This window comes from Schistocerca nitens, chromosome 2, assembly GCF_023898315.1.
Source record: "Schistocerca nitens isolate TAMUIC-IGC-003100 chromosome 2, iqSchNite1.1, whole genome shotgun sequence".
NCBI classification, from domain to species: Eukaryota; Metazoa; Arthropoda; class Insecta; order Orthoptera; family Acrididae; genus Schistocerca; species Schistocerca nitens.
Genome location: NC_064615.1, coordinates 683,527,494 through 683,552,469, shown reverse-complemented (window position 1 = coordinate 683,552,469; position 24,976 = coordinate 683,527,494). Strand labels below are relative to the sequence as shown.

The following is a 24,976-nucleotide window of genomic DNA, read 5'->3' as shown; positions in this document are numbered from 1 at the left end:
CGAATGCCCTTTTCCATGAGAAATGCTTTAACTTGTGTTAATAAGGAAGCGAAATATTTCAAAACGTTTCTCTTAACAACCAACGTACCTTCTTATGTAGCAGAAGACCTACCTCATCACTGTCCATTTCAACTAAAAATTCTTTAAATTGGCGGTGGTTAAGATCTTTAGTTATAATTGAACCGACAATTTGAGTCAAAAATTCTATAACTTTGCAAATTTCTTATGGAAATGTCTGTACCCAAAGCGCTTATGAGACTGATGCAATGGTACGTAACTATTTAGTGATTAATTTTAAAAAAACGGGACAAACACATTTCTAAAACCACTCATACTTTTCGCGTCGTCTTTTGAAATTTAGATAATTTTATAGAATGAAATATGATGTTTTTCAGTGCACTAAATTACAGTATTTACTATATCTCCTGCCCGTGTTTGGCCTTTGTGAGGCAGTAATTCTAAAAGTTTTTTTAGGAGCTACAGATGAAATAGATCGTACAAAAAGTGAACTTGCACTTTATCATTTATGTCACAATTCTCGTCAATTGCTATGCATAAAGCTGAAAGCAATTTAAGATCTTCGACTTGCTGGTTGTTTATATTCGAAGACGTTTTCACTGTTCTGCCCTTCACTGTTTTAGGAAATAATAGTAACACTTTAATCAGTTCTAAAAAAATCGGTTTGTTCTTAAAAACCAGAAGCAGCTTTTCGAACGTATTTAAAAAACAACTTTCTCTATTTGTTTTTTTTCTCTCTTCACCAACTACAAAACATGCAATATTTGCATTGTTGGAAGACTGCATCCAGTATTTCGATACAGAACTTCATTTTTCGTCACTTATGAGGTTCAACTCTTTCTTCAACGACAGGATACATAGTTCTAAATGTCAGATGTTCAGTTACTAAGTGTGTCTTAAAATTTGATTTCTTGTTATGAGTCAATTTTTCCCACAGTAAGACGGGTTAGAAGGCCATTAACTTTAAATACTCGATTTTCGTCTTCCGTTTCCTTTGCTTCTACCTCATTCCCATGACAAACAGGGCACAAAAAATACATTTTATAATAATATAGCCAGCAACACAAAATAATAACAAATTTTAAATTTATTACAAAAATAGCTGTAGGGTTTGGAGATCATGGGATCACTAAACACTGCACTATGAGACTGCTGCCTGAATGACGATCTCAACTCGAGCTTCAATCGCGCGCCTCCCCCCGCACATCAAGCCGATTGAATCTTTGTGGCCCCTATATGCCCAGAGCGGCTGTGAGTGGAGAGGAAAAGTGTCGCGCTTGTGGGATTACCTTGGAGGGCAGGCAAATCGCTTCGCACAGAAGCAGGCGGGGTGCGAATTTTATTTGCAATCCTAGTCTTTCGCGTATGTTCCACGAATTTGCCGTCGCGCTCTACGTGCGCCCAAGCGTGGTATTTGTAGAAGAGCCACTCTCAGGACCAGAGAGCACCCTGTGGCTCGTAAGTCGCAGTTTATCGACCACTGCCCTCGGGGGACTGACATATATGTTTATTTAAACGCATGCTTGTTAAGGCATATCTGCCTCTCTTAATTTCAACTAAGAAGTTGTAACGACTTTACAAACAGAGCGAATATGTTGTTTCGACTCGGTTCAATGATATCTGGTTGACTGTCGGCTGGTGACCATTTTTCGATTGCCCTTAGAGTCAGCGGTGAAGCATCGTAGGCCCTTAATGTTGCCTATGCGTATGCGTCTGCATACGACATCGTCACTGAATGCTTCAATATAGACACCTGCGAAGTTCTTGCTTCGCGACTACACTAATCACTGACTTCCGAGTTATCTATATTATATGAACAACAATTGTTTCAAATAGTAGCCTCGACAGCGTACAGGATATGTAAGAAAGTATGATAAATCGAAAAAATTGTGGTCAAAGAGCAAACACACACGGTTGTATTTCTTTATAATTAAACTGACTCCACTGACAGTTTCTTTAAAAGGGTCGAATCACAGTCATGACAAGAAAAAAAGAAGAGACAATACCGTAATTGCCCGTCAAGGTTTCGCCACAAACAGCAACTGTGGTGTTTGTATAGAAAGGGTGTATTATTTTCTGAGGTAGGCACGAAAATCAAGGACTGTCTGTTTTGACCTCACAGCCTATTAAGAACTGTATTTCGCCCGGGGACCGTCATAAATCGCGGTGGCTTCAGTGTAACTACTACATTTGAAGAAAAGTGTCGTTTCTGTTCGTCTCATTGCGCCTTTCTTTTAGTTACCTTCTCTAATATTCTGTTGGAGTTATTTTTACGTATGGTCCAAGTTTCATAGAGCTTGGCAGTGATACATCTTGCGAAAGTTAGTTTCTTCCTTAACTTTTGCACACCAGTGAATAAAAGTGCGGGACTACAGAAGAAACTGTCTTAGCGACTCAATAGTTATTGGCAAGACTACAAACTGTAAGCTTCCAAATTTGCCTGCCTCTTTGCATTAGAAACTCTTGCTATAGCTAAACTTGTCTCCTGGTCGGAAATTTCTTATACCTGAAAATTCCCCTTCCATTTCATTCCACGTTAAACTGTAATAATCACCACAGTGAGTTGATATTCATGTTGAAATGATACCAGTTCTTACCATACCATCTACATCTACGTGATTACTCTGCTATTCACAATAAAGTGCCTGGCAGAGGGATCAATGAACCACCTTCAAGCTGTCTCTCTACCGTTCCACTCTCGAACGGGACGCGGGGAAAACAAGCTCTTAAATTTTTCTGTGCGAGCCCTGATGTCTCTTATTTTATCGTGATGATCGTTTCTCCTTATGTAGGTTGGTGCCAACAGAATGTTTTCGCAATCGTAGGAGAAAACTGATGATTGAAATTTCATGAGAAGATCCCGTCGCAACGATTGGCTCTGAGCACTATGGGACTTAACATCTGAGGTCATCAGTCCCCTAGAACTTAGAACTACTTAAACCTAACTAACCTAAGGACATCACACACATCCATGCCCGAGGCAGGATTCGAACCTGCGACCGTAGCAGTCGTGCGGTTCCAGACTGTAGCGCCTAGAACCGCTCGGACATCCCGGCCGGCCCGTCGCAACGAGAAACGCCTTTGTTTTAATGACTGCGACTCCAATTCACGTATCATGTCTGTGGCACTCACTCCCCTACTTCGCGGTAATGCAAACTTAGCTGCTCTTCTTTGTACTCTTTCGATAACATCCGTCAGTTCCATCTGATGCGGATCCCACACCGCACAGGAATACTTCAGAATAGGGCGGACAAGCGTGGTGTAAGCAGTCTCTTTAGTACACCTGTTGCACCTTTGAAGTGTTCTGCCAATGAATCGCACTCTTTGGTTTGCTCTACCCACAATATTATCTACATGAGCGTTGAATTTAGGTTACTTGTATTTGTAATCCCTAAGTATTTAGTTGAATTTACAGGCTTCAGATTTGTATGACTTATCGCATAATCGAAATTTAGCTGATTTCCTGTAGTACTCATGTGAACAACTTGACACTTTTCCTTATTCAGGGTCAACTGCCACTTTTCTCACCACACAGATACCTTATCCAAATCATTTTGCAAGTCGTTTTGATCATCTGATGACTTTACAAGACGGTAAATGACAGTATCATCTGCAAACAAACTAAGAAGACTACTCAGATTGTCTTGTATGTCGTCAATATAGATCAGGAACAACAACATAGTACCTAGTGCTGTAAAGCACCATGTAGTGCAACCCAATCTTTGGGACGATGACTGATTTACTTATGACATTTGTGAAGAAGTCATGCCCGCAGCTTCGGACCTGTCGGCACATATTAGTGTAGTGTCAGACTGTCATCAGGCCACTGACCAGGCGGGATGAGACGATGAGGTGCCGGCCTTCTATGATGCTCTGCGTCTGTCGCTGCGCCTGCGTCTCGGTGCGGCTGGAGAGGAAGCCCTCTTGCGGAGTCCACGTGGCGACGCGCTGGAAGCCGCCGGACGAAGACTCCAGCACGTCCAGGGAGAAGCGCACGCGCGAACCGCTCGCGTCGAACAGGATGTCGCCGGACAGGCCCTCGTGCCGCATCTGGGACCACACAGCCACACGGCGCTGCACAACTGGCACAACAAATTCTGTGCGCTGGTGACACAGCAGACGTCGTGAAAAATGATTATTGCAGGCACAATTAACACGAGTTTTACACAGAAAAAAAAGAAAGAAAATCCATACAGTTACTCAGACGAACATTTGTAAGGGATGGTACAAAAGTCTTACCAAGTCAAGAATAGTTTTATGCAGAGATGCAAACAAAATTTGAATGTGCCTTTACAAATGGTTTCTATTGATTTGCTAGTCAATAAACTTCCAAAAGATACACAGTATGCAAATCAGAATAAACAGAGTACGGTGGGTCTTTCTGAATCACGAGGCTATGTTGACAGAAATAAGGACATATTCTACCGCTCAGCCCGTATGTGAAGCTCGGGTGCTATTATGTTACAGAACCATTGCTAGACAAGTCGTGCACAAACGGCAAGAAGCTTTTTCCAGATATATTTAATCTAGGCAGCAATCATCCACAATGAAACAGAAGACATAAGACGGTACTACTTATAACAACCCGCCATACAATATTACGCTCCTGACTAAAATAAGGCCTATTGCTGAAATGTATAAATGCTAGTTATAAATCCAGTTGTATAACATCCCCCAGGTCGGTCAACATAGAGAGCCTATATAGGGAGAGAGTGGCCAATCGGCCCGTGTCCGCCATGTTTTAACCAGATTGCGCGCGTGACATGCAATTAGGTAGCAACGCAAGCAGAAAGCCAGCCACTTTACGAGTGAATTAAGACATGAGTTTGACGCATGAGACCAAAGCAGATCTTCTAGCTTAATACCTGGTACATGATTAAAACCAATGCCATTCGTCTATGTTTATATTGGCCCAATAAATTTGTGAGCAAATGAAAGTATCGTGAAGTAGTGTGTATGTCTGCTGAACTCAACAGCTGTATTTTATGATGCTATATAAACATTGAGAACGGATTGATAAGAAAAATAAGTTTCATTTAATGTATCTCAGAGTACATGATGCTATTTCAGATTTTTCCGTGCGGATATTCATCGCTGAAATTGGTAAACTCTTGTCTCTTTCCGTCCCAACATGATGCATTTTAAGTGTGTGTCGATCTTATAACATTTTCTTATGCTGGCAAAACACGTCATTCTGTACACACTTTTAGGAACTCTGTACAACAGAAAATGGGAATAATATCAATACTTACGTACTCTACAGAAACAGCAGAAAGTAATTCAAAATAGGTAACTGTATTTCCACACGATAATTATAACTTACAGGAATGTGAATAGCCAAGACTACAGAGCCAAGTGGGAGTCGCCAGTCGGAAGTACGTAGACTTAGGGTTCCGTATACATGTTAAAATACATCGTGTCACTCAAGAACCATTAAAAGTCTAGAAAATAACGTTTAAATAAAACCTGGGTTGAGCAGGATTCCAACTCACAACCTTCGGATTACAACGAGCATCATACATCCATCTTCACTTCGGTTTTTCCACCCAACAGCGGAGCAATCAGGCATTCCTCTTGACTGTCCTTAATGATTTTGTAATTCATATTATTAGTGACATTCAGTAAATCACTTTAAATAAAAATTTTGCCTCTACAATTGCTGTAAGTTCTAAAAGTATCGTCATAGATCCGAGCAACAGAGTGAATGTAAGGTAATTTACATAAATAGAATCCACAGATAACATGCAAAAGTCCTTCAATGCCTACCGTATTACAACCTGTACATAATTATACAATGGAATTGAAGAGAACCAATAGTACAGAATCACACTCAGTATTTATTTATATTCGTACCAAGTCAGCGTCAGTTTGGTAAAAACATGGCCTCCTCGGCTCTCAGCCAATCAGCGACGCTATCACCATTGGCCACTCTCTCCCTCTATGTATGGTAGGCTCTCTAGGCCAACAGAACAACTAGTGACATGTGCTATAAATTTGAACAACTGCTTACATTTAAAAAATAACAAGAAATTGGGCTATTAGAATCAGCCTTTGTGCGCTTCCAGAAATGTAGTATAATATGTATTATTTCTTCTTTACTAAAGTATTTATGTAGCCTAAGTACACACAATAATCACTCAACCTTGATTACAAAATTTGTTTTTGGTAAAATTTTCGACGCAGCCTGGAAACATAGAACTAATGTAGGAAATGAAGTGAAGGAATTTGTGTCCACGGGAATTTTCCCCTTCAATCTCAACAAAATACCAGCATGCAAATTGCTTCCTTTGTCCACATTCCTGAATGATGAGTCCTGCTCTGTTACCATAGAATCAGAAGTAAACCCAACCCTGCAACTTTTAGTCCTCCAAAAAATTCGGAAAGTCTGAGCTCAGGAACATCATCATAATTTTCTTCTGTTTTGCCATCCCCAACGAAAACCACTGGTACCACAAGTGCCTGTAGAGAGAAAAATTCGGCTTCTCATCTTGTAAGACGTGTATATTTCTATTGTCTATTGTCAAACCACAATTTATGAAAGATGTTTATATTTTATTAATAGGATTAAGTAGGAGTAATTAATATTTGTCATTTTGGAAATAATTGTGGTAGCAGGGAATGTCTGCACCAAAGTATTGTTGGCGGGAGAGACCGCACATTGATATAATTTTAAAAAGGGCGGGAGAGACCGCGTATGGATACATTTTAAGAAAAGAGCGGGAAAGACGGCGCATTGATACATTTTGCAATGGTAGCAGGGATTGTCTGCACCAGAAAGCATTGTTGGCGGGAGAGACCGCACTTTAGCGTTCGTAGGAAGTCAGTAGTAAGCGAGATGTGAAGCGAGTCGGTAGCAGGTCTGAAGCGAAAGGTTGAGAGGAGCGGTGTGCCTACCAGCCACCAGCTATGATTTACAAGAGATTATAAACGGATGTACAGAGACATCAGTTAACTAATATCATAAGAGGAACTAATGTTATTGAATTATATATATATATATATATATATATATATATATATATATATATATATATATATATATATTTATTTTTTTTATTTTTTTTTTTTTTTTTTTTTTTTTTGAGAGACTGAAGACTACTGTGCAATGCTAGTTGTAAGATTATTGTAAAAAGTAAGTTCTATTTGAACGTTTGTAAAATCATTTCATTACCAACAGTAAATATCTGAAGAATCGTTTTCAGAATATAATAAATTTTTGCCAGGAATATTGCATTACTGATTATAATCCATCCCAAAAACCATGAACGTAAAACTCTTCAAAATTTTATTGTTGTCAAGAAAACGTTTAACTATGAATTACGTAACTTCAGTCAAATTAATTAAAGAATAACGTCAGATTTGCTATTAAATAATGTCAGCTTTGGTAATAAATACAGGCACTTATTATGACAGCCCACCAGCAGCTAATAGAGTCAAATGGTTCTGAGCACTATGGGACTCAACTGCTGAGGTCATCAGTCCCCTAGAACTTAGAACTAGTTAAACCTAACTAACCTAAGGACATCACAAACATCCATGCCCGAGGCAGGATTCGAACCTGCGACCGTAGCGGTCTTGCGGTTCCGGACTGCAGCGCCTTTAACCGCACGGCCACTTCGGCCGGCAGCTAATAGAGTATAGTAAAACAGAGTAAGTATATTCATGTCGCAGTTCGATGTAGCAGTCAGATGGCGATCCAGTAACAGTAAAAAAGGTAAGGAACAGTTTTGGGTTATTGCAGGTAACGACTGAGGGCCACGACGACGACACATTCTGTATTTCGTCGAAATAATCAGCAAATGACTTTTAATAAGCAGCATTTAAATTTGTATGCGAAGATTGCACTTATTATTATTGAGAAAGAGAATTAATTTCAAAGGGAAAATTTCATTTGTTATTATTAAGCAAGAGACAGAAATCCTAAGGGAAGGTTTCATATGTTATTGTGGAAGGGAAGGTTGTGTAACAAAAGACATATAGAGGAGGCGGGAAGGTTTCAATCTCTCTACACTAGTTCATCTCAATCTTACAAGAGAGAAGCGAAAATTGCATTTTGAAAACTCCCAAAGAAAGAAGATCTAGGGTTGCAGAAATGATCTGGATGTTCAATAGAAACCTTCAGATCCAGAAGAGAATTCATCTTCATCATCACCTAAAGCTGAGTCGGAGGAATAAAACATATTTTGTGGTTTCTGGAACATTAAATATTACGACCCTAGACCTGCGAAGAAAAGGAAATGGATCGGGTGTGATAAGTGCAAGGTGTGGCTGCAAGAAATTTGTGTGGGGTGCTCGTCGTAACCGATTCCGCTGTGGGAAATGCATGTAAGCATTATTGGAACAACTAAAAAATGTTATATTCTACGTAATGCACAATTACATGACAGTTTACAATGACAGACGACGCCCCATTTACGATTTCAACATTTTAAATTCTGCTATTTACAATGAAGAAGAGTAGATCTTGAAGTATGGACCTTTATCATACAAAACTTATAACTATTATTTACTCACCACTGCAATTTAACATGCATTGAAAAACATGTACTACCCCTTTAGGGCCCAAAAAGTTGAAATGATTCATTTAGCTCACCTTACTCTAACTCGTGTCGAACAAGCTTATGTCAAATATATTCTGTCAAGATGTTAGAAGACGTAGATATTATTAAATTCTTGGGGTTACAGCATGATTTAAATACAGATGGGACCAGCACAATACTGAACTGCTGAAACACCTACTGAAATCTTTTCTTCGATGCGAAACTTGTCTCACGCAGATGATATGTAAATTTAGAAATGTTTACTTTCATTCCATAATGACATAAGAACCATATTTTGGGGTAACTCATGAAACAATGCTAAGGTTTAAAAGAGTGAAAAATGTTGTAAAACGAAGTATTTGCTGTGTGAAATGGAGAACGGTCTGTATAAACCTGACCAAAGAACACCACATGCATCCGACATCCTCAATTGTTTGTTGAATACATTTCAATTTCTGTCGTCCTTTAGCGTTTTTGGCCTCTGTGGCTCACTCTAGTACTATGGAAATTGTTCCCTGATGTCTTAACATATGCCCTATATCCCTATCCTTTCCCTTCCTCACCGTTTCTGTTGAAAAGCTCGTTATTTTGTATTTTATATGTTCATTTAGTTTTTATCGTACTACTGTACCACCAAATCTCAAATGCTTCCAATTTCTTCATTTCCGGTTTTGATAGCAGCACGCTTCTTTCAGCAAAGACTGCTCCCTTTGCCGGCGCTAACCGGCTCCTTATAGGTTCCTTGCTTCATCCGTCATGTGGTAGTTTATTCTGTGAAGCAGATTGCCATCACATCTTCTACTATATTGTCCCTAAATATGGTGTTAAGTTTCTCCATAATCTCATTTTCGCTGCTCATTCATACTTTCGTCTTTCTTTGGTTCAGTCTCAATAGATACTCTGTGCTTCGAAGACTACCCCATTCCCTGTAATTCTTCCTCTCTTTTCACTGATACCCTGAACTTTAACCAGTTTCTGAGTATTAGCAAGGAGAACACACTAAGGTTCCGTGAAATTGAGAAGTGTTTCCCTTCTTAATATTATTATCATGTTCTGCCAAGTACCGACGGAAAATTTAGTTAATGCCATTTCTGAATGTTTCTTTTGTTTACTTCGTCGCTTCTACAATATGCAGTTTGTAGGAGAAGCTGTACGCCCTTTTTAATCCGATAACTTCTCTTTTAGTATTCTATGCTTAACTGTTCCCGCTTCGATCTTGTACACATTGCACATTATTCGTTTTTCTCCACAACGGCAATTGTTTTTTCTGCAGGTTCAAAAAAATTGCACCATATGAGATGCTTCACCGTTTTCTCTGCATCGATAAAACAATAGAAAGCCTTCTGATCTGTTTTTAATATTGATTCTATTATCAAGCGTGACATCAGAGCTACCTCTCTGGCATCTTTACCTGTCCGAAGGTGAAACTGATAGTTACGTAGTGCTTCTTCAGTTCCTTTTCCATTCGTCTGTACATTATCACGGTCAGCAATATTAGTTTGGATGCATGAGATGTCAACCTGACGGTGCATGTATACAGTCTCATTGTTTCTGCATACTAATTTGAATATTCGTTTGTCTGCCACTTTAATTGTCTGCTAGGTGGAACACGTAGCAGAGCAGCATCTTCTGACTTCTTGGATGCAGCTACCCTATCACAAAGGTGACACCAGAACGTGTGTGGTGGTCACAACGCAAGAGTGGGCGTCGAGGGTCCCTGCATCTAAAAGAACAGCTGCCGCAGCTATCAGATGCGGGTGCTGACAAAAGAAATTCCCCATCGCACCCCTGTCGGATTTAACCATAACATGGCCGTCAAAAACTTGAACACAAATAAAGCATGAAAACAGGAAAAATGTGTACTGAATTGTGAAAAAAGAAGCAAAATGGAAACAGTGAACAGTCTAAGCTCCAGGTATGCAACAAAGAGCGAATTACTACAACGACTGCGTCGTGGTTCTGTGATCACGGTGTTGGACTGCAAAGCCGGAGATCCATGTTTTCTTTTTAGAAAACTATGAACTTCCCATCCGCTCATTGACGTATCTGTTCTCCGTCTGTAGCATTGACAATTGTCATACTGTACATTGATTATATGATTATAGTATATCAGTCATGTTGTAAGAATATATTGCCGTCACAAGAGAATGTGATGAATAGTGACAGCAGGCGAGATGACGCATAGACCTCTCCAAGAAATGAAAGCAACAAATGTATGGGTGTGACCTATGTTACAACAAATGAATCCAAGAATTAAAAATTCCACAACGGGACGCAAGAGTCATAACATGGGGCACTTGTGTAGAACAAATAGGAGTATGTATGTCTGCAGGTCCGTTCCAAACACCTCGCTGTTGCAGACATTACACAACGACACAGACACAAATTTGGATACAGGGTGGTCCATTGATCGTGACCGGGTCAAATATCTCACGAAATAAGCGTCAAACGAAAAAGTACAAAGAACGAAACTTGTCTAGCTTGAAGGGGGAAACCAGATGGCGCTATGGTTGGCCCGCTAGATGGCGCTGCCATAAGCCACACGGATATCAACCGAGTTTTTTTTTTTAAATAGGAACCCCCATTTTTATTACATATTCGTGTAGTACATAAAGAAATATGAATGTTTTAGTTGGACCACTTTTTTCGCTGCGTGATAGATGGCGCTGGAATAGTCACAAACATATGGTTCCCAATTTTAGACGAACAGTTGGTAACAGGTAGGTTTTTTAATTTAAAATACACAACGTAGGTACGTTTGAACATTTAATACGGTTGTTCCAATGTCGTACATGTACTTTTGTGAACTTATCATTTCTGAGAACGCATGCTGTTACAGCGTGATCACCTGTAAATACCACATTAATGCAATAAATGCTTAAAATTACGTCCGTCAACCTCACTGCATTTGCCAATACGTGTAACGACATTCCTCTCAACAGCGAGTAGTTCGCCTTCCGTAATGTTCGCACATGCATTGACAATGCGCTGACGCATGTTGTCAGGCGTTGTCGCTGGATCACCATAGCAAATATCTTCCAACTTTCCCCACAGAAAGAAATCCGGGGACGTCAGATCCAGTGAAGGTGCGGGCCATGGTATGGTACTTCGACGACCAATCTACATGTCATGAAGTATGCTATTCAATACCATTTCAACCGCACACGAGCTATGTGCCGGACATCCATGATGTTGGAAGTACATCGCCATACTGTCATGCAGTGAAACATCTTGTAGTAACATCGGTAGAACATTACGTAGGAAATCAGCCTACAATGCACCATTTAGAGTCGCATCGATAAAATGGGGGCAATTATCCTTCCTCCCATAATGCCGCACCATATATTAACCCGCTAAGGTCGCTGATGTTCAATTGTCGCAGCCACCGTGGATTTTCCGTTGCCCAGTAGTGCATATTATGCCGGTTTACGTTACCGCTGCTGGTGAATGACGCTTCGTCGCTAAATATAACGCGTGCAAAAACTCTGTCATTGTCCCGTAATTTCTCTTGTGCCCAGTGGCAGAACCGTATACGACGTTCAAAGTCGTCGCCGTGCAATTCCTTGTGCATAGAAATATGGTACGGGTGCAATCGATATTGATGTAGCATTCTGAACACCGACGTTTTAGAGATTTCCGATTCTCGCGCAATTTGTCTGCTACTGATGTGCGGATTAGCCTCTACAGCAGTTAAAACACCTACTTGGGCATCATCATTTGTTGCAGGTCGTGGGTGACGTTTCACTTGTGACTGAACACTTCCAGTTTGCTTAAATAACTTAACTATCTGGCGAACGGTGCGGACACTTGGATGATGTCGTCCAGGATACCGAGCAGCATACATAGCACACGCCCGTTGGGTATTTTGATCACAATAGCCATACATCAACACGATATCGACCTTTTCCGCAATTGGTAAACGGTCCATTTTAACAAGGGTAAAGTGTCACGGAGCAAATACCGTCCGCACTGGCGGAATGTTACCTGATACCACGTACTTATACGTTTGTGACTATTACAATCCCATCTATCACAAAGCGAAAAAAGTGGTCCAACTAAAACATTCATATTTATTTACGTACTACACGAATATGTAATAAAAATGGGGGTTCCTATTTTAAAAAAACGCTTTTGATATCCGTTTGACCTATGGCAGTGCCATCTAGCTGGCCAATCATACCGCCATCTGGTTTCCCGCTTCAAGCTAGACGAGTTTCGTTCTTTGTAGTTTTTTCGTTTGATGCTTATTTCGTGAGATATTTGGCCCGGTCACTATCAATGGACCACCCTGTATAGCGAACAGACACGTCAATGACCGGACGGAGAGTTCGTAATTTTGTGAAAAAAAATGGATCACCAGGTAGATTTGAACACGGATGTACCCCTGGGCACTCCAACACTTACCACAAAACCACAGCGACATGGCTATTGCACTTCGCTCGATGTAGCACATCTTGAACTTGCACCGTTCGCTGATTGTATTTTGCTTCCTTTTTTTTTTTTTTTTTTTTTTTTTTTTTTTTTACAGTTCAGTACACCTTCTTCCTGTTTTCATCCTTGATCTGTGTTCGGTACTTGACGGAGTATCCGTTGGGCCATCTTACTACTAAATCTGTGTGTCGGGGGCGGGGGGGGGGGGGGGGATGCGATGGGAAGTTTGCCTTGTGGGGAGCGGCGATGCACCGACAGGCAGGCGGAGCGCTAGCACTCACGTCGCGGATGAACTCTCGGACGCCGATGCCGTGGTCCCAGACGGCGCCGACGCCGCCGTGGCAGGGCAGGCGCTGCTCGCGCACCGGCTGCGCGGTGCTGCCCTTGAAGAGCGCGTTGGCCAGCACGTGCACCGCGTCGAACACCAGCGCCGTCTCCGTCTGACGCAACGACATTCCGTCACAACCACACCATCACACGTCTTACAGGGTGACAATTACTGAACCACATGAAATAAGATCGTCTTAACTTCTGGACAGTTTGCGTCGGAACGTTCAAAATGCACGGATGGCCGCGGGGCATGATGGAAGTTAATATGTGCATGCGCACGCGACTTGCTGTTGTCGGCCATTTGCACGTGAAAACTTCACGGTGCCTGAACGTATAGCGCTTTTGAAAGCCTACTGTGTGAGTAATAACAGCCCAGTTGCGACTCAAAGGAAGTTTGCCATCGAGTTCGTGATTAACACAACCGGTCCAAGTGTGCTAACAATCGTGAACTTCATTCGCAAGTTTCAAAGAACGGGTAGTGTTCGTGATGACAGAGTTGGCAATGTTGGTCGTCCAAAAAGGGTGAAAACGCCTGAAAATATCGAGAAGACACGCGCTGTGTTTCAAACCAGGTGCACAACAGGTGGGAATCAACCGGAATACATTGCGACAAATTGTTGCTGAAGACCTGCATCTCTCCCAACACAAAATTCAAACCCATCAACCATTAATCCCCAGAGCCGTGGAACAGCGGTTGTGTTTCGCCAACACTATTGTCCATAGAATTGACGAACAGGACTTCGATGTGAATATGGCTTAGTTTAGCGACGAATCCCACTTTCATTTGAATACGTTCGTCAATAAGCAAATCTGGCGCGTTTTGGGGGACTGAGAATCCGCATTTCGCTATCGACAAGTCTCTTCACCCTCAACAGGTGACCGTGTGGTGTCAGTGTCCTGTCACGGGATAATAGGTGCGATATTCCTTGATGACACAGTGATTACCGAACGGTAAGGTTTTGGAAGATTATTTCATCCCCATTATCCAAAGTGACCCTGATTTCGACAATATGTGGATCACGTAAGACGAAGTTCGACCCCGTCGAAGCAGGAGAGTGTTTTATGTCCTGGAGGAGCACTCTGGGGACCTCATTCTGGCTCTGTGGTACCCAGAAGCCATTGGCATAGGCCTCAATTGGCCGCCAGATTCTGAGGATCTGAACACATGCGTCTCTTTTTTGTGGGCCGATGTTAAGGACCAGATGTACAGCTATAGCCCCAAAACCATTTCTAAGCAGAAAACAGCCATTCAGGAGATCATCGATAGCATCGATGTTCCGACACTTTAGCGGGTCACACAGAATTTCGCTATTCGGCTGCGCATCATCGCCAATGATGGCACGCATATCGAACATGTCATAACCTAAATCCGCATACCTGTAATGACGTTTACATGTTGACTAAAGTATGTGCACGCCGTAGTTCATGACTAATTTACGTTTTTTTTATATATAGTTCAATAATTGTCACCCTGTGCCTGCTACACAGCAACTACTAAAACAATACAAAACAGACAGTACGTAGAAATAAACATGCTACCCTAGTAACTATACTATCTGGTCAAAAAATATAAAGCTAACCCTTGGGATTAAAAAAGAGCAGAGAATTAGGGTGAAGTGTCTGGATTTCTCGGACAACCTTGCGATTCTAAGGAAAAATAGAGAGGAAGCCAAACTTGCATTGGTAAAGCTACATGAAATCTCACATAAAACTAGGCTACAAATCTCCTACAAGAAAACACAGTATATGGAAAACAAACACGTAGATAATCTCCTCATTACTACTCAATACAGGAAAGTGGCACAAGTTGCCCACTTCATATATATGGGAGAGATAATCCAGCCATCAGGACTGAACTCAATAGCCAATAAAGATAGAATCTCCAGACTACAAAAAGCATATAAGCTCACTTGGAATCACTATAATAAGAAATATCTTTCTGTGAATGCGAAACTAAGGCATTACAACACAGCAGTCCTACCAGAAGCACTTTATGCTGCAGAAATTGCAGTGAGTCATGGTCATACGAAGATCAGAGAGATTGAAAAGCAGGAAAGAAAAATTCTGAGGAGAATATATGGACCAGTGTTTCGTGGAAGGAATTTGGATGAAGAGACCAACTAGAGATATTTAGAAAGACACAGAAACAATAACAGACGCCATTAGAAAGAGAAGGATGAAATTTTATGGCCATATCAGCAGGATGAATAAAAGCAGGCTCACAAGAAAAATCTTCGAGATAGTAAACAAGAGCAAAAACAAGACAAAGTGGATCACTGAAGCAGAAGAAGACATTAAAGATCTGGGGATCACACAAGACGACATAAACAACAGAGAACAGTTAAAAAACATCACATAGAAACATACACTTTAACAATAACATACGGAGAACAGAAAGGGAAAAAGGTGGTCAGAAGAACGCAAGAGAGAACACAGTGAACGGGTGAAGAGAATGTGGGAAGAACGAAGAAAGAAGAAGAAATCATGACTACTCAAGTTCAATCGCTCTCTCAAAAGGGAATAATCGAAAATAATAATAATAATAAAGCTAACCCTGTGTAAACCGCAATTTACTACTAGATGTCACGAATGGTTGGCCCATCAGCATAAAAGGACGCAAGGAGTATTGTGTTGTCAGCAGAGAAGCAGCAACGGCAGAATGGGCCGATCGGAAGATCTCTGAAACTTCGAACGTGGTCCAGTCACTGGATGTCAACTGACATGAGTAACAAATCTTTCTAAAGCTGCCGAAGTCCACTATTGATGGTGTGACTCTGAAGTGGAAACACGAAGGAACAGTCACAGCTAAGCAAGACCAGGTAGACCTCCTACACTGGCAGACAGGTATCATCGACCATTGTGGAAGGTGATTGTAAAAATCGCATGAAATCAGCAGAAGGAATCACTAGTGAGTTGCAAAGTGGTGTCAGCCAACCAACCGGCACAATAACTGTGCGTATGGAGTTAAAATAAATCACGTGCAACTGTCGATCAGCTCCTCATAAGCCCAACTTTTCTGTATTCCATGCTAAGAGACGCGTGAGGAGGTGTAAAGAGCGTCGCTACTGCACACCAGTGGAACGCTGGAAGGCAGTAATTTGGAGTGATGAATCACGCTGTACCCGGTCTGAAACCGATGGATATCTGCCGTCGTGTGTAGTCACAACAGTGAATTACGGAGGAGGTGACGTTAAGGCGTGGATTGTTTTACGTCGTTCCAGGATGGTCTGCTTACTGTGTTTAAGAAAATTCTAAATGCAGAAGGATATGGGCACAGTTTATAAATTTGTCCATAATGTACAAAATAGGAACAGTTCGGAAACGATGACTAATTCTGTCACCATGACAATTCACCCTGTAATAAAACAGCATCCGTGAGGCAATGGTTTGGGGGGAATAACATTCCTGAAATGGAAATTTTGGAAATTTGTGGTAAGTTCCTATGGGACCAAACTGCTGAGGTCATCGGTCCGTAGGCTTACACACTACTTAATCTAACTTAAACTACTTTACGCTAAGGACAACACACACACACACCCATGCCCGAGAGAGGACTCGAACTTCCGACGTAAGGTAGCCGCGCGAACCGTGGCAAGGCGCCCTAGACCGCACGGCTACCCCGCGCGGCTTCTGAAATAGACTGGCCTTCCCAAACTCCATACCAGAACCCAGTGGAACACCTTTGGGTTCAATTACAACGTTGACTGCGCTCGAAATCTTAGTGTCCAACATCACTACAATCTATGGTTTCGGCTCTTGAGGAAGAATGGGCTACCATTCCTCCACAGACATTGCCACCTCACTGTACTGTCTCAACGTATTTCAAGCCGTCAAAAGGCGAAGGAGCCACATCCATATTAGTGTCCCCTAACAACATTCTTGATACCTTTAATCGGGTAATTTATAGTGGCAAGTCCGTAGGCAATAACGCCGGCCTGCGCTGTAAATCATAAGGATTGTGGTAGTGGTGGTGGAGAATGTTCCACACTGTCGTCTGGCTTACTCCGTAATGGCAGGCCCCCTTCCTGGGGCTGATACCGGGGTCACGGTCAAAGATCTTCTATCTTTATACTGGATATTTCTGGCCACATGTCCCTACAATCTTTTTTGCTCCTTATCATCTCAGGGATTGTTCACAGCAATTTATCCCCATTTCACGAAATAATCCTGCATGAGTGCAGATGAATTACATGTGGTCGTAATGAGACGTGATATGGAGAACACGCGTGGCCAGCAAAGAGTGCATCGCGAAGATCAATATCATTAGATGTAAGGGCGTGACGTAATAAAGGATGATGATGTTGGTTTAAATGGATCTGTGGTCATCAGTTCCCTAGAACTTAGAACTACTTAAACCTAACTAACCTAAGGACATCACACACATTCATGCCCGAGGCAGGATTCGAACCTGCGACCGTAGCAGTTGCGCGGTTCCGGACTGAGCGCCTAGAGCCGCTAGACCACCGCGGCCGGCATGATGATGTTGGGTTTGTGGGGCGCTCAACTGAGTTGTTATCAGCGCCCATACAAATTCCCAATCTTTACTCAGTCCAATCTGGCCACTTTCATGAATGATGATGGAATGATGAGGACAACATAAACACCCAGTCTCATGGCGGAGAAAATCCCCAACCTGGCCGGGAATCGAACCCGGGCCTCGTGATCCAGAGGCAGCAACAACGGATATAACAAAGGAAGGCCTTAACTGTAAAATCTTCAGTCGTACGTCTCTTTCAAATACATATTATTTTTCTTGTAGAAGTTATTGATTTTGGGATATTTATCAACCTTCCAGACGTAGCTTCCACTGACAGCTTTGTTCTTTGTTACATCGACTGAACACAAGCTCGTTTGTAAAACCGTGCTATCTGTCTGGCACACATAGCGAGACCTAAAGTTATGTGGCTACAGCTTGGGCTGTTTGCGTTATGCGTCAAATGTTTACTGTGGCGAACGTCTGTTTTGGATAACATGTCTAAACACTACAAATATAAGATAATTAACGAGCAAGCAAGAATGAACAACATATTGGTTCTCGACTGGTCAGTTTGCGAAACACACGCAAAATTTCACACTAAAATTTCTAAAATGCTTATATCGAAAGAACTGTACTATGTTCACTAATATGTGAACGAAGTGACACTGCGACGAACAGACTGTCTCCTACTAAGTAGCCTACATCTGTAGTTCGCCTTCTGATTTTCCACACTGCAGCCTCACCCGCAGAGTCTCCGGTCTGATGTGGATGGGCTGCGCCGTGCGCAGGTACTGGAAGTCCTGCATGCTCTTCAGCACGAGCTCGCTGTCCGGCTGGACGAGCCGCAGCGTCGTGATGTTGGCGCCGCTCTGCTGGTAGCGACCCAGGTTCAGCGTGTGCGTGTCCTGCAACAGGGGGCCGATCACTAGCGTATGGAGGCGAGGTTGACAGTAGTGATAACGATATAGCAGTCAACAACGTTAATACTACAAGCGCTATGAAACTTGGCTGGGAGCGCAGCAATCGATAGAATTCTGCCGGCACTGACTTGTGTGAATGTTAATTAACACACAGTATTGTTCACATTAGCATAGGATGGCAGAAATATGAAATTAATAACTGCTTTACGTACTCCTTGAGCCGTGAGTGTTGACCAGGCGCGTCGCAGAGATGGCATATATCCGCTCCTACCAATCCTCCCCCCTTTTCCCGCCTTTCTGAAAATGTATGTTGCACATACAGTACGTATAGAGGATGTACGAATTTATGAATACGAGAACATTGTTGACCGAGAAGACGATCGTTTCTAAGCAGCGGTATAACCCTGCCTGCAAACTGAAGAGCGAGTAGGCCAGTCAACGTTCTCTCCACCGAGCTAAGTCACAAGGAGCATCTACAGGCTGATCCACAAAGTTATACCGACTCTACTACAGTGCGTCATTTAAGTCAATGGCGGCGCATTGTGCAGACATATGCGGGAGTAAATGATAATTAATTGAAACCCTCAGCTGCCGACAGGTATTATTGATATACCTCGATGGGGACAGCTGAAAATTTGTGCCCCGACCAGGACTCGAACGCGGGATCTCCTGCTTACATGGCCGACGCTCTATCCATCTGAGCCACCTAGGACACACATGAATAGCGCGACTGCAGGGTTCGAGTCCAAGTCGGGGCACATATTTTCAGCTGTCCCCATCTAGATATATCAACAACACCTGTCGGCAGCTGAGGGTTATAATTATCATTTATTCTAGAGAAGCTGCACGGTCATCTATGGTATCTGTTCTTTAGAGAACAGTTACTGTCTTCATATGTGAGTGTATTATTTTTCAGTAAGTGCGTTTCAAACGAAATACAGAAATAAGTACCGAATATAACTATTGCAAGGAACGTACATGAACAGATTTTGCGAAAAGAATAAAATGCTGTACTGCAGTGCTGCACGGGAAGTTGCTTCTTCGACACTGTGAAAGGCAGATGTATCGTTCTTCCGGGGAAGACCTCTCGCCCACCATGAGCGGTGCTCGGTTTTTAGTTTACAGTCACACTATACCAAAAAAAAGAAATAATAAGCTTCATGTCTACATTTACAAGGATGTACTTGAGATTTTCCGTTCCTTAACGACCAATGAACAGCATTAGCTGTATGTAATTTGCTACATTCCCTCTACGACGTTTGTATCTGGCTGCCTACGGAACTCCTTTATCATCATGAAACGACAGTGCTACGAGAAAGGAAAAGCAGGCATGATGTTAAAACTGTGATAGTAATAGGAGTTATGTTCGCGCTGTGTTCTGTGTCACACATCCAGTATTGCTTCGAACTGACTCGTTCACGTGCGAGCTGCAACCGTTAATCTACGCCACTTCCACCACCCACTGCGGCAGCTGCATGGATAGCGATGGGATCGGTGTGATGGAGGGTGTAACGGCTGATGTATATGGGACGCCCACCCGAGCAGAGAAGCAGTCATCAGGAATTACCTCAAGATGGAAACTAGTTTGTTTGCCTAAATGCTTACGACGTGGGCCAGGCAGACGTTCGGAAAATCTACAAAAGGCTTCGTTTTTTCATGCATGATGTCAGAGAAAACTTCAGATCGCACATAAAGACGGAGCCATACAATACCATTACACTTACGGCAAAACGTTCCCACATAGACACCTGCCTTTATTCTGCTGTAATCATGCTAGAACCAGCTGTAATCATGCTAGAACCAGCAAGCAGTTTCATTTCGCACTGCTTCAATCGAAGAGCATAATGTCCAGACTAACTAAATGTTTAGGTGTATTATCACATAAGGTATATCTACATCTACATCGATACTCTGCAAATCACATTTAAGTGCCTGGCAGACGGTTCATCGAACCACCTTCACAATTCTCTATTATTCCAATCTCGTATAGCGCGCGGAAAGAATGAACACCTATATCTTTCCTTATGTGCTCAGATTACCCTTATTTTACCTTGGTGATCGTTCCTCCCTATGTAGATCGGTGTCAACAAAATATTTTCGCATTCGGAGGAGAAAGTTGGAGATTGGAATTTGGTGCGAATATTCCGTCGTAACGAAAAACACCTTTCTTTTAATTATGCCCAGCCCAAATCCTGTATCATTTCTGTGACACTCTCTCCCATATTACGCGATAATAAAAAACGTGCTGCCTTTCTTTGAACTTTTTCGATGTACTCCGTCAGTCCTATCTGGTAAGGATCCCACACCGCGCAGCAGTATTCTAAAAGAGGACAGACAAGCGTAGTGTAGGCAGTCTCCTTAGTAGGTCTGTTACATTTTCTAAGCGTCCTGCCAATAAAACGCAGTCTTTGGCTAGGCTTCCCCACAACATTTTATATGTGTTCCTTCTAATTTATGTTGTTCGTAATTTTAATACCAAGGTATTTAGTTGAATTTACGGCTTTTAGATTAGACTCATTTATCGTGTTTTGAGTTCCTTTTAGCACTCATGTGGATGACCTCACACTTTTCGTTATTTAGGGTCAACTACCACTTTTTGCACCATTCAGATAACTTTTCTAAATAGTTTTGCAGTTTGTTTTCGTCTTCTGATGACTTTATTAGTCGATAAACGACAGCGTCATCTGCAAACAACCGAAGGCGGCTGCTCAGATTATCTCCAAAATCGTTAATATAGATAAGGAACAGCAAAGGGCCTATAACACTACCTTGGGGAACGTCATAAATCACTTCTGTTTTACTCGATGACTTTCCGTCAATTACTACGAACTGTAGCATCTCTGACAGAAAATCACAAATCCAGTCACATAACTGAGACGATATTCCATAAGCACGCAATTTCACTACTGGTCGCTTGTATGGTACAGTGTTAAAAGACTTCCTGAAATCCAGAAATACTGAATCGATCTGAAATCCCTTGTCACTAGCACTCAACACTTCATGTGAATAAAGAGATAATTGTGTTTCACAGGAACGATGTTTTCTAAACCTATGTTGACTGTGTGTCAATAGACAGTTTTCTTCCAGGTAATTCATAATGTGCGAACACAATATATGTTCCAAAATCCTGCTACATATCGACGTTAATGATATGGGCCTGTTCAAATGGCTCTGAGCACTATAGGACTCAACTGCTGTGGTCATAAGTCCCCTAGAACTTAGAACTAATTAAACCTAACTAACCTAAGGACATCATACACATCCATGCCCGAGGCAGGATTCGAACCTGCGACCGTAGCAGTCGCACGGTTCCGGACTGCGCCCCTAGAACCGCGAGACCACCGCGGCCGGCGATATGGGCCTGTAAGTTAGTGGATTACTCCTACTACCTTTCTCGAAGATTGGTGTGACCTGTGCAACTTTCCAGTCTTTGGGTACGTATTTTACGGTTGTATATGATTGTTAAGTAAATTCGTAGGACAACAAAACTGATAGTATGCAAAATAAGCTGCCATTTTTGTCTACACATCGTTGAACCCAACGACAGACAGTTCCAAGTTTATAACATACTGAGCTGAAAAGGAGTGTTGTAGAACCATTACTGTGAACCCAACATCTACCAACACAATTTCGGAGGATGTTCAGATATATTTAGGCATTTTGGTGTAAAGGAGCCATGATCACCGGTGGCTGATTACAGATTAATTGAGTTTCGTTTGACCTGTTGTCCCAGTTTACACTGTCCAGTCACATTAATGTACCGTCTGTCAGGAGCCTCAATAACCAGACGTTCAGGATGAGAGTCAGTGAAATTCTGGAATATTCTGACAGGAATGTGGAACCATGTCGACTCCAGGGCCGTGGCCAGCTGCGCTAGGTTTCTCGGTTGAGGATTCATGGCACGAACATCCGGATCAAGGTGGCCCCACAGATACTCGACTGGGTTTTCATCCAGGGAGTTCGGTGGCCAGGGGAGTCGGTAAACCCATCCTGGTGTTCTTCGAACCACGCACATACGCAGCGAGCTGTGTGACACGTTTCATTGTCCTCCTGATAGACGCCAGCGTGCCGATGAACAACAACCTCCACGTGGGGCTAGATGTTGTCACCAATGATAGATGCATACTTTTGTAGATCCACAGTGCCTTCCAGCGATAACGACGAGATCACCCATGGAATTCCACGAAAAGGTTCCCCATATCATACCGCTCCTCCTCTGGCCTGTGCCCCTTGATCCCAGATGTTTCCAACGTGAACGCCATCGACCGTCCGTTCCAGAGCATGAAACGTGATTCATCCGAAAAGGCCACTTGCCGCCAGTCAGTGGACGTCAAGTTGCGGTACTGGTGCGCAAGTTCCAGCATTCGTCGCCGATGAACGGCAGTCAACATGGGCGCATGAACCAGGTGCTGCGGAGGCCTATACGCTGCAACGTTCGCTGAACGGTAGTTCAGAAGACGGTGTTTCTAGCTCCTTGGTTCATCTGGGTAGTTGCACGTCTATTCGCCCGTACAAACCTCCGCAGCCATCGTTCATCCTTGTCATCAACTGTCACCACAGTTTCCTCAGTGAAAGCGCAGTTTTGCCATGTGGGGTTTGTTTCAGCCATAGCGGCACGCGAATATTTTTCAAATTAAGCTGGTTCGGAAATGCTTCCCCCGTTGGCAGTCAATGGTAATGCCCGTCTGGACGTCAGATAAATCGCTCCGTTTCCATATTACGACGATGACTGCACTATTTTCCGCTTCCTTCCGACATGCTCCAGTGCGAGTGCTTCCACCTGCCGTCTGTGAATGGATTTTGCACGTTAACGGCGAACATATGCGGTGGTCACATTAATGTCACTGGACCACAGAGTAAATGTCGACGGTATGCCCTGCGAATACTTTGTGGAAACAATCTTGTTCCAGTCCCTCTCGGTACTGGCTGTTGACAACAGTATTGCCCACTTTACTCTTAACCCTCCAGCTTGGCGGTTCTGTCAGATGCTGTTTTTCCCGCAGCAATGAGGTTTCTAAGGTGAACGCATTTCGCTTCGGTGAAACATGTCTATTGAACAAGTGCCCATAATTCCTAAAGTGTGCATATGAGAGCTCAATTTTACTGGCTCTTTCTTTCTTGTTTTGGTGTCCTCAAAGTCTGTAAAGGGAATTTAGTTACACCCTGTATGCATACCAGGTTAAGATTTCATGATTGTACATTCATCATAGCCCGAAGGCTATTGCGGGGCGAAAGCTTATTTACTCGAATATTTATGTCACTGCGCAAGATGTTAGGCCATTTGGAAAATTGAGCACGAACTCCAAGTTTGTTTGTCATATGCATTCACTCTGTTAGTTGTACACTTCATACCCTTAATACACTACTGGCCATTAAAATTGCTACACCACGAAGATGACGTGCTACAGACGCGAAATTTAACCGACAGGAAGAAGATGCTGTGATATGCAAATTATTAACTTTTCAGGGCATTCACACAAGGTTGGCGGCGGTGGCGACACCTACAACGTGCTGACATGAGGAAAGTTTCCAATCGATTTCTCATACACAAACAGCAGTTGACCGGCGTTACCTGGTGAAACGTTGTTGTGATGCCCATGTCAGGAGGAGAAATGCGTACCATCACGTTTCCGACTTTGATAAAGGTCGGATTGTAGCCTATCAGTATTACGGTTTATCATATCGCGACATTGCTGCTCGCGGTCGTCGAGATCCAATGACTCTTAGCAGAATATGGAATCGGTGGGTTCAGGAGGGTAATACGGAACGCCGTGCTGGATCCCAACGGCCTCGTATCACTAGCAGTCGAGATGACAGGCATCTTATCCGCATGGCTGTAACGGATCGTACAGCCACGTCTCCATCCCTGAGTCAACAGATGGAGATGTTTGCAAGACAACAACCATCTGCACGAACGGTTCGACGACGTTTGCCGCAGCATGGACTATCAGCTCGGAGACCGTGGCTGCGGTTACCCTTGACGCCGCATCACAGACAGTAGCGCCTGCGATAGTGTACTCAACGACGAACCTGGGTTCACGAATGGCAAAACGTCATTTTTTCGGATGAATCCAGGTTCTGTTTACAGCATCATGATGGTTGCATCCGTATTTGGCGACATCGCGGTGAACGCACATTGGAAGCGTGTATTCGTCATCGCCATACTAGCGTATCAGCCGTCGTGATGGTATGGGGTGCCATTGGTTACACGTCTCGGTCACCTCTTGTTCGCATTGACGGCACTTTGAACAGTGGACGTT

At 42.8% G+C, this 24,976-nt stretch overlaps 1 protein-coding gene across 1 annotated transcript in view; it reads right to left on the bottom strand.

Moving 5' to 3' along the window:
* LOC126234556 (glutamate receptor ionotropic, kainate 2-like) overlaps positions 1-24,976 on the bottom strand; it is a 237,767-nt gene that overhangs the window by 102,855 nt on the left and 109,936 nt on the right. The window contains exons 7-9 of the mRNA XM_049943257.1: positions 18,540-18,701; positions 13,271-13,429; positions 3,850-4,068 (exon numbers count right to left, since the gene is read on the bottom strand). Of these exons, the coding sequence (XP_049799214.1) occupies positions 3,850-4,068; positions 13,271-13,429; positions 18,540-18,701 (540 nt within the window). The remainder of the gene's footprint in view (positions 1-3,849; positions 4,069-13,270; positions 13,430-18,539; positions 18,702-24,976) is intronic.